This window comes from Microtus ochrogaster, chromosome 15 (assembly GCF_000317375.1).
Source record: "Microtus ochrogaster isolate Prairie Vole_2 chromosome 15, MicOch1.0, whole genome shotgun sequence".
In the NCBI taxonomy this organism is placed as follows: domain Eukaryota; kingdom Metazoa; phylum Chordata; class Mammalia; order Rodentia; family Cricetidae; genus Microtus; species Microtus ochrogaster.
In genome coordinates, this window is record NC_022017.1 from 6063053 (window position 1) to 6072917 (window position 9865).

Below are 9865 nucleotides of genomic sequence, written 5' to 3' on the forward strand. Positions count from 1 at the left end.
CTGTGTGTTCCCCTGGGGAGGAACCCAATAGGTATATGTCTGTGTGTTCCCCTGGGGAGGAACCCAATAGGTATATGTCTGTGTGTTCCCCTGGGAGCAACCGGTATCATTGCCTTTGAAATGCGGTTTATGGTAACGAAGCAGCAGATTTCCTTCCAAATTCTGTTCCCAGGCAAACTTCTCTACTCCTGACCCCTCACTGTCTGCTTCTGACAGGATTCTCCAATCCTGGGCCATGCTCAAGTACCCAAAATCCACCCCAGCCCCCGACCCCCGTCCTGTGTCAGAACTGAGGCCCAGGTTAACCACCTACCAGCTTTGATGATAGTTCTCTAACTAAATCCCCAATACTCTGCCTTCTGGTGGTCTAAGTATCCAGCAGGCTACTTGCAAAGGTTTGTTCTTTGAAGGACAGAGACTTCTGGGATAAGGAGAAGGGACAGCTCCCCATAGTGGACTGTAAATCTTGAGCTCTGTTCAAGGACAGGGATCTTCAGACACCTAAGACACAGGAGGCAAGGTACCTGGGGGCTTTTGGCAAGAGTTCCTAGGGCAGAGAAGGTGCTGGGCTTGTGAACTCTCTGGTAAACTTAGGGTGAATTTTAATTTGCTAGTGCCCGGAACATCTTTGTGTATTATGCCTCTGTCCCAGAATGGGATGTTATCACAGTAATCGGAACCCGAAAAACGATAAAGACGGTTCTGGGCTTTGAGCTCATGGTTCTCTCTCTCTCTCTCCCTTCCTCCCTCCCTCCCTTCCTCCTTCCTTCCTTCTCTCTCTGTCTGTAGAAATATTACTCAGAATTGCGTCTTAAAGTGTGTTCTCTGGGGCTTGTCCCTTGGAGGAGTGTAAGGGCAGAATGAGCCCCAGAACACACCCCAATTCTAACTCCACTAAGAGAAGTTTCATTTCCTTCTTTATGTATTAAGACTCTTTTTTTTTTTTTTAAATGTGTAGCCCAGGCTGGCCTCGAACTCGTGATCCTCCTGCCTCTGCCTCCTTCAGCAAATCCTACCGGCGTGTGCCACCACAACCGGCTGTATTAAGACTCTTTACAAGATTCATTTTAAAGAATTAACTTGTGGGATCAAGCGGTGAGGAGAGCGGGACTGGGGTAAAAGTGCCCTTAACTTGTAAATGACCCTGTTGGAGACACAGTCTGTAAAATCCCGAATGCAGTGACGTGAGCAACCTGGTTCCTTAAACACAACAACAACAACAACAAAACAAAAAAGCAACAAGTTGCAGACTGGTGAGATGCTCAGCAGGTAGAGGCCCTTGCTGCCAAGCCTGCCAACCTGCATTTGCTCCGCAGGACCCACATGGTGGAAAGACAGGACCCAGCTTCCACAAGTTGTCCTCTGACCTCCACGGGTATTTGTGACATTCCGCACCCCACCCCAATACTACTCAGCTCTAAAGAAAAATCCATCCCAAAATTTCAGGAAAATGGGTGGATTTAGGATGTATAGTATTGAGTGAGTTCACCTAGTCTCAGAAAGAAAAATGATCTCGTGTTCTCCCTCCAATGCAGAACGTAGAAAATACATAATGTATACGCACATACATGTCTACGTAAAAATGAATATACTTGAGGGTACAATGTAACATGTAGAAAGGAGAACAAGAAAGGCTAAATATTGGGAGGAGCCAAAGGCCTGAATGCAGACAATGGACATGAGCTTTGCTAAAGGATATAGAGCTAAATTGTTTCTCTACTTCTAACTCTGTCAGGGATTTTTTATTTTCACTGGAGAGTGGCTAAAAATACATTCACTAGCAAAAGTGTAAAATCCAACGTAAAGTTCCACAGTTTCTATCCCAAATGTTACTCTACCTCTTTAGAAGTTCACCAATATGTGCAGACTTTGGGTCTGGATAACCTTTAAAATTATTTTGTTTTATGTGTACGAGTATTTTGCTTGCATGTATGTATGTATATATGTTCACTTACATGTGTTTCTGGTGCCCACCTAAGCTGGAAGACGGCATAGGATCCCCTGGAACCGGGATTACAGGTGGTTGTGAGCCACCGTGTGGGTGCTGGGAACCAAACCTGGGTCCTCTGCAAAAACAAATGCTGAGCCAACTCACCAGGTCTGGGGGATTTTGGTGTGTAATTTTTGTAAGTTTTTTAAAATTATAAAGTTTAGCTGGGCAGTGGTGGTGCATGCCTTTAATCCTAGCACTCAGGAGGCAGAGGCAGGCGGATCTCTGGGAGTTCAAGGCCAGCCTGGTCTACAATAGCTAGTTCCGGGACAGGCACCAAAGCTACAGAGAAACCCTGTCTCGAAAAACAAAAAACAAAAAAAATATATAAAGCTTATTAAAGAATGCTAAAAAATGGGAAAAAATAACATAAAAGTTTCAAGGAGAAAATGAAAAAATATAATAGGAATTATAAATGAGATAAAAAACTGTGGCCAGCTGCAGTGGTACACGCCCAAGTTGTCAGACTCTGGCAAGAGGTGTTACCCTCTGAGCCATCTTACTGCTCCACAAACTCTCTATCTCATTGGATTTACCTTTTCTGAAGACTTCATGTAGATATATCATAATATTGACATAGAATATTTGTTCAACTACACGAAACTGTGTTGCATTTGTTTAAGTATGTCAAGATGTGTTGCATTTGTTTAAGTATGTCAAGATGTGTTGTATTTGTTTTTGCTGCATTTGTCTAATTATCTAAAGTTGTGCTGCTGTTTTACCTTGCCTGCCTAAGGCACCTGATTGGGCTAATAAAAAACCCGAACAGTTAATAGTGAGGGAGGAGATGTAGCCAGGACTTCTGGGCAGGGATAGTAAGTAAGAGAAGGAAGAAAAAGGAGTTGACAGGGAGACACCAGGGGCCAGCCAGTCAGACACAAAGAAGCAGGAAAGCAAGACATACAGAATGAAAAAAAGATAAAAAGCCTTGAGGCAAAACGGAGATGAACGAAACAGGTTAAATTAAGTTAAAAGAGCTAGTGGACCAAGCCTAACCTAAGCATTTATAATGCTAACCTTCATGTCATTATTTGGGATCTGGTTGGCAGCCCAAAGAAAGTTCCAACTACCTATTATATTCTACATAATATATTGTGTTTTTTTTAAATATACTGTTTTTGTTGAAGCTTTGAATTTCTTGTGTAGGTTTCTTTTCCTTTTCTTCTTCTTTTTTTAATATTTATTTATTTATTATGTATATAATATTCTCTGTGTGTGTGTGTGTGTGTGTGTGCCTGTAGGCCAGAAGAGGCACCAGACCCCACTACAGATGGTTGTGAGCCACCATGTGGTTGCTTGGAATTGAACTCAGGACCTTTGGAAAAGCAGGCAATGCTCTTAACCTCTGAGCCATTTCTCCAGTCCCAATATATTGTATTTTGTAACTGTCTTTTTTCACCCAGGCTTAATGCTTAATTTCTTTTCTTTCTTTCTTTCTTTCTTTCTTTCTTTCTTTCTTTCTTTCTTTCTTTCTTTTCTTTCCGAGATAGGGTTTCTCTGTGTAACCCTTGGCTGTTTCAGAACTTGCTCTGTAGACCAGGCTGGCCTCGAACTCACAGAGATCTGCTTGTCTCTGCCTCCTAAATGCTGGGATTAAAGGCGTGTGCCACCACTGCTCAGTCAATGTTTTCAATTTTACCTTGTTTTAAATGTTTCTAGTCTCGAGAGAGAACACCCATCTTATAAACGTATTATTCTGGCTACAGAGTTTTAAATAGAGACATTAGGAAGAGGTTTAAACAAAGACAGGAGCTAACGAGCTAGCGGTAAGATGGCTCAGGGAGTAAATATGCCTGCCCTTGTATCACATGTCCCTAGGACTGGAGAAACTAACTTCTGCAAGTGGCCCTGTGACCTCCATGTATGGTCTGAGTGGAGAATAACTGTAATCTCAGTGACGGGGGTCTGGGGCAGAATTGCCATGAATTTGAGGTCAACCTGGGCTACAGTGAGACCCTGGCTCAAAACCAAAACCAAGTCAAGTCATTCTGGCTGGTCTACACACTCAGTTCCAACCCAGCCAGTTACAGAGTGAGAGGAAGTCTGACACCAAACCACATGCAAACAAAGACGAACTGCAAAGCAAAGGTCCCCAAACCCCTTTTCTAATTAAATTCCAGCACAGGTAGCTCCAGCACATGCCTGCTGAGCTCATACACACAACACTTTCCCATCACAACTCATAAGCATGGGACTCACAGGGTATCTTCATAAATGCAGCTTCTGTTTTGTTTTGTTTGAGAAAGGGTCTCACTGTGTAGCCCTGGCTTTCCCACAACTTGCTCTGTAGACCAGGCTGGCCTCAAACTCACAGAGATCCTCCTACTTCTGCCTCCTAAGTGCTAGGATTAAGGGCATGTGCCACCGCATCTGGCTTTGGAGATACACCTTGGACAGCCACGGAGGAAGCTTGCCCTATTGCAGATCTGCTACTGATCCTGAGAAGCAGTCATGTAGGAAGAATCAGTGTTGGCACCTGCTCTCAGATTGTCAGTGCCAGAGGAGCTCAGAAATGGCTATCTTTTTTTTTTTTTTGGTTTTTCGACACAGGGTTTCTCTGTGGCTTTGAACCTGTCCTGGAACTCCCTTTGTAGACCAGGCTGGCCTCGAACTCACAGAGATCCACCTGCCTCTGCCTCCCAAGTGCTGGGATTAAAGGCGTGCGCCACCACCGCCTGCCCAGAAATGGCTATCTTGTTAAAGCCGGAGGTAGCTACCTGCGTAGCACAAGCAGGGTTACTTGTATTGAATGTTTATGTGGAGTGGCTCTTGCAGGGTGTGTGCATGCATGAGTGAGTGTGTGTGCTTGTGTGCATATATTTGTGTGTATGCATGTGCAGGCGTGCATGCATGTGTGTGTGTGCGTGCGTGCGTGCGTGTGTGTGTGTGTGTGTGTGTGTGTGTGTGTGTGTAGAAGCGGGGAGAACATGGAGAGAAGACCAAAACCTTTCTGGCTGTAGTTAGAGGAAACCTGGCTAAGGGTTAATAGAACACACGGCGGGGGTGGGGTGAGGTAGGGAGTGGAGAAGGTGGATGGCTCAGTGGTGGAGAGCCCTGGCTGTTCTTCCAGAGGGCCTGGGTTCAATTCCCAGCACCCATATGGCCGCTTATGACTGTCTGTAACTCCTTTTCCAGAGGATCTGACACTCTCACCTAGACACACATGCAGACAAAACTCCAAGGTACACAAAATAAATCATTAAAACGGAGAAGACACAGAAACCTTACTGACTCTTCCAGACTTATGTCTCGATGAGCCAAAGTGTGGGAAAGCAGGTAGTGAGCACCGTCAAGCCGTGGGGAAGGACTCCGGGCTGAGACAGACCACAATCCCCCAGCTGTTCTGGAACTCTTCCAAGCCACACTTATGGGCAGCTCAGGGAGGCTGGCAGGATGCGGGAAAAGGGCAAAAAGGTGACAAGTTCCATAGGTGGAAAATAATTTGAAGACTGAGGGTGAGGTGTGGGGGAAGATAAGGTGAAGAAACTTCCAGAGAGTCTGGGAGAAGAGGAGAGCCCCTAAAGGTAAACCCTTCCTGGAAGTGATGGACAGGAGGTGGGCAGAGGACAGAGTTGCCCTGCCCCCTCAGCCTACCCAGAAGCCTGGCAACCATAGAGTAGACTAGAGGGTTATCAGTCATGCTAACAGACAACTTTCATTCTCTGTTACAGTGAGCCTGAGATCCATCCTGTTAGAGAGATCTGTCCATAGAGCCTGAGAAGCCTTTGAAATGCCCCTTATTTTAGGAAAAAAGGGTGGCCAGCAACAACTGTGACTTAAAGCAAAGATATGGGGGGGGGGGTGTCTCAGGTTTATTACAGAAGTGCTGGACCTATCATAGTGAAGGAACTTTAAGACAACCCTGAGCTACGGCTGATGTCCTCTCTGTAATTCCGGGCCTAAGGCCCGAGACAGAAGGGTTTGCATCCTGGGCTATATACAGTGAGTTCCAGTGTGAGACCCTGTCTCAAAAATAAAGCATGCCAAGGAAACAAGAAGGGGTGGGGGCAGACCCTAGGCTGCTCTTAAGTTTGCCCAGAATTGGTCTCCAATTCCCTGGAGGCCTAATTGGACCTCTTTGGTTGCCAGGCAAGCCAGTGATTTCTATGAGCTGTATATCTCCATAGTTTTATTTAGTAGAGGGGTCCTCAGAAGCCATGGCATTTCTGAAGGCTAGAGCCAGTCGGCAATTTCATAGCTTAGCCGCATCTTAGATTGTCCTCCAGTTTCTTATCCCTCATGCCCAGAACTTGACTTCCAAGCTGGACTTTCACCAGGTGACACACATTAGTGCGTCAGAGCCAGCTGGGATCAGCCTGGAACTAGTCCTGCGCCTGATTCATCCAGGAAGCTGAAGCCACCCACAGAACAAAGCACCTTGACACCGCGTCTCATACTAGGATGGAGCTAGAAGCGCCCTGGCCAACAGAAGGCAGAGAGCCGCTCGTTTGGTCTCTCTCCTATTCCTGCTTGCAGGATTCCTTCATTTGTTTCCTTTGCCTGTCTCTGGGTCAGAAGCTGTTATTTTGTTTCCTTGGTTTGCTTTGGTGAAGGGGATTGCCGAGGGAATTGAGCTGTAAAAGACAGACAGCAGGAGCTTCTATTAGAAGGAAATTCCAGAAGTGGAACCAGTGTGGGTAGGAACTATATAGAATTAAGGAGTCACAGGTCGATGGGGCCACCCTCTCCCCAAGAGATGCCACTAGTTTAGGCAGGCCCTGCTGTCTTCCTGGAATAGACCCTACAACCCTCACTTTCTGGTTCCTTGGCTCTTTATGGCTTTAGACACTAATTCATGGACATTCGAAGATCACTTGGCTTTACTTCCAGCCCCTTCCCGACCTCCTAACAGCAAAACAAAAAGCGTGGGAATTCCCTTCCCGAATGAAGCAACGGTGCTGCTTTAACAGAAAGAGAAGGGAGGAAGAGGGCGCTGACTCAGACTCTCTTACTATTGGTTGCCGCTGGGGATCCCACCGTAGGAATTGGCCTGGGCAGATCCCGCCTCCTCTTGTGATTGGCTGAGCCTGGGGCATATAACGGGGCCCGTTCGGCCTCCGCCTCAGTTGGAGGCACGCAGGGAACCGGCCTCCTGTCTCCGCGTGGAAACTTCAGGAGCGACCTCCTCCTCGCTGAACCCGAGTCCCAGTCCCTTGGAGGCTGCAGCCATGAAGGAGAGACGGGCGCCGCAGCCGGTGGTGGTCAGATGTAAGCTCGTGCTGGTGGGGGACGTGCAGTGTGGGAAGACGGCGATGTTACAGGTGCTAGCGAAGGACTGCTATCCCGAGGTGAGCTAGCCGCCGGCGCGGGGTCGATTTCCACCTGCCAGGGAGAACCGTCTCCCCCACCCCCAGGCCGACCCACCCTGCCTGCCTTCTGGCTGAAGGATTGCCCTGCCTTGCTTCCCCTGAGACCTGACCCATTTCTGCCTCCCGGTCGGCTCCTCCTCACCTCTTTAGCCATCATATCCCCTCCCACTTTGCTTCATTCCTGGGACCGGGAGGCTCTAGAGGGCCTGGGCTTTATTCTTGACGCAGTACCTGCCCGGCCCTCCTGGAAGGCTCTGTGAGGGTGGCTCTAGGCATCAGGCTGCTGCTTTCTGCTCATCACCTGTGCCAGGGGACTAGAGGGCAGAAGAGGTTAGAATTGCCTTGTGGCTCTGAAAATGGGGCACAAATCTAGGGATGAGAAGAAAATGTGAATGTGTGTGTCTGCCGAGTCAGGATGTAGGGGGCTTGTCCCAGGCTGGAGAGCAAAGGCCAGTACCTCTCCGGTCCTTTTCTCCTGTCTAACACAGTTCCTCCTGCCCCACGTATTCCCTTCCTCTGGCCCCTCATCACCTGACACGTCGGTGTTCCAGCGCCTGTGTGTGAGTGGCTGCTTGTGTAGTCAGTGCTAGGTATGGGTTCTGAAGACGTGCGAGCCTGAGGTGCGGGGTCCTGAGGGCACGCGAGTCCAGATGTGAATGTTTCCTCTCTCCTCGCAGACCTATGTGCCTACCGTGTTTGAGAATTACACAGCCTGTTTGGAGACCGATGAACAGCGAGTGGAGCTCAGCCTCTGGGATACTTCAGGTAAGACCGCAGCCGCAAAGGCTCCGTCCTACCGCCACTGGCTAGCTGCAGCTGCTGCTTTTTTAGGGGAGAAAATTCGCCTTTGAGGACAGAGGTGATGGAAGAAGGAACGTAAAGATTCTTTGGCTGGGGGCATCAACTCTCTTAAATGATCCGGGAAATGGCGAACAAACCTCAGGAGCCATTCAGGCCTCTGGTCTAGTTCCATTATTCAGAGGGCTGGGGAAGGGACCTCCTGAGTACTTCCCAGAGCACCAAACAGGTCTTCCCCCTCCTCTCTCTCTCTCTCTTCCCGCCCCTTCTCCCTCCCTCTCTTCCCCCCCCCCCCCCTCTCTCTGTCTCTCTCTGTCTGCCTTCAGTTCTCTGGAGCAAAGTTAAAGGAATGTTAGGCTCCGGTGCTGATAGAGGCCGCTGTGGTGGGGCAGAGAGCCACCGGCTTTGGAGGGAATCTTGCTCTCCTGCGTTTCCTCTCAGGCCAGCTGCTGTCTGCTTGCCGCAACTCAGTCCTTCCCATCAGATGCTGCGGCTCAGTGGTGAAGCGATGCATCATCGCTGTTTGGGAGGGCGGGGAAGATGGTAGATGTAGGGCATGGCCACACTGGGGTTAGTGTCCCACAGAGTGCATGGGTTTAAGCTGCTATCATTTCTCCCTGTACAGGATGAGGTTGGAGGTGCCGGTCTTTCAAAAACGAGAAAGCAATGCTTTGCCCACTCTGTCCCAAGCCCTTAGAGCTCCGCTAACATTTGCTTTTCTTCTGAGCCCTTCCCACTTTCTCTACCCCAGTCCCTCTTTTTAACAGTCTGTCTCAGACATAATTAAGGAGTAAGAGCCAGCAATATGAGAAAGAAAAGAAAAATCCATGCTTTACCAGAAAAGATTTTTTTTTAACGTGTTCAAGCTGAGTTTAAAGAGGAACCGTGAATCACTAAGGCTTTTCCTACGTGTGTAAAATGGACCACCCTACTTCTCTGGAGGAATCTTGTTCCTGTTCTCCAATTTTGAGTTCTAGCGATAAGGGATGGGTAAACAGAAAATGAAGACACTTTTTTAGCTTTCTCCACAACCCAAATTCCTCAGGCTGGTACGTGGTCCTCTGTTGCAGTTCCAAGAGAGGGTTCTGTTTATCCCGGACTGTGCTATGCTGGCTGGATTGGACCAGAATGCAGCGTGGCTGCATGATGTATGGTTTTTTCCTGCTGTACCCTCCCACCTCCCGTCTCCCTGGACCTTGCTGCGGCTCATCTCTTTTCATTAGTACCCTCCCTGCTTCTCACAGCCCTGATGGTGGAATATCAGCAAGTGTGGTCTTTCTACCCCAGGTCACACCCTAGCCTCTCGTTTCAAAAGGATACAGGCAGCCAGTTATCCTTCTTTCGGATTAGGTTCCCATAAGGACAGAGGAAATGACAGTGATGTGTGGGATGGGCCAGGGTTAAACCTGTTTCTGTTATTCAGTTGCTGGTTTTAGGGGAGGGGGATTGCTTAGAGCCAAAATGGAGACCAACTCCCCTCCCCCTCCCCCAGTACCGCAGCCTCAGTGCCGCTGTGGTCCAACCCCCACCTTACCTCAGAAAGAGATGGGGGTGGATTGCTGAAGGAGCAGGCAGCTATCCCAACTCCCCCTTACTTCTTCTTCTTCTTTTTTTTTATGACCGACACCCCCACCTCAGCTTGGATTCCCCCCAGTTTCCATGGTGATTGCAGTACAGGGAGAGGGGCTGCTTGCTATTCTAAGCACGGATTGTCTGGATCCCAAACCTGCTACTGTTCCTTCCTCAGGGTGGAGGGGGCCAGGCTCAG

At 48.5% G+C, this 9865-nt stretch overlaps 1 protein-coding gene across 1 annotated transcript in view; it reads left to right on the forward strand.

Annotated features, from left to right (window-relative positions):
• The first annotated feature begins 7036 nt into the window (after window positions 1–7036).
• The window catches only part of Rnd1 (Rho family GTPase 1), a 7348-nt gene continuing 4519 nt past the window's right edge, over window positions 7037–9865 (forward strand). Inside the window, exons 1-2 of the mRNA XM_005353954.2 lie at window positions 7037–7278; window positions 7977–8064. Of these exons, the coding sequence (XP_005354011.1) occupies window positions 7159–7278; window positions 7977–8064 (208 nt within the window). The 5' untranslated portion in view covers window positions 7037–7158. The remainder of the gene's footprint in view (window positions 7279–7976; window positions 8065–9865) is intronic.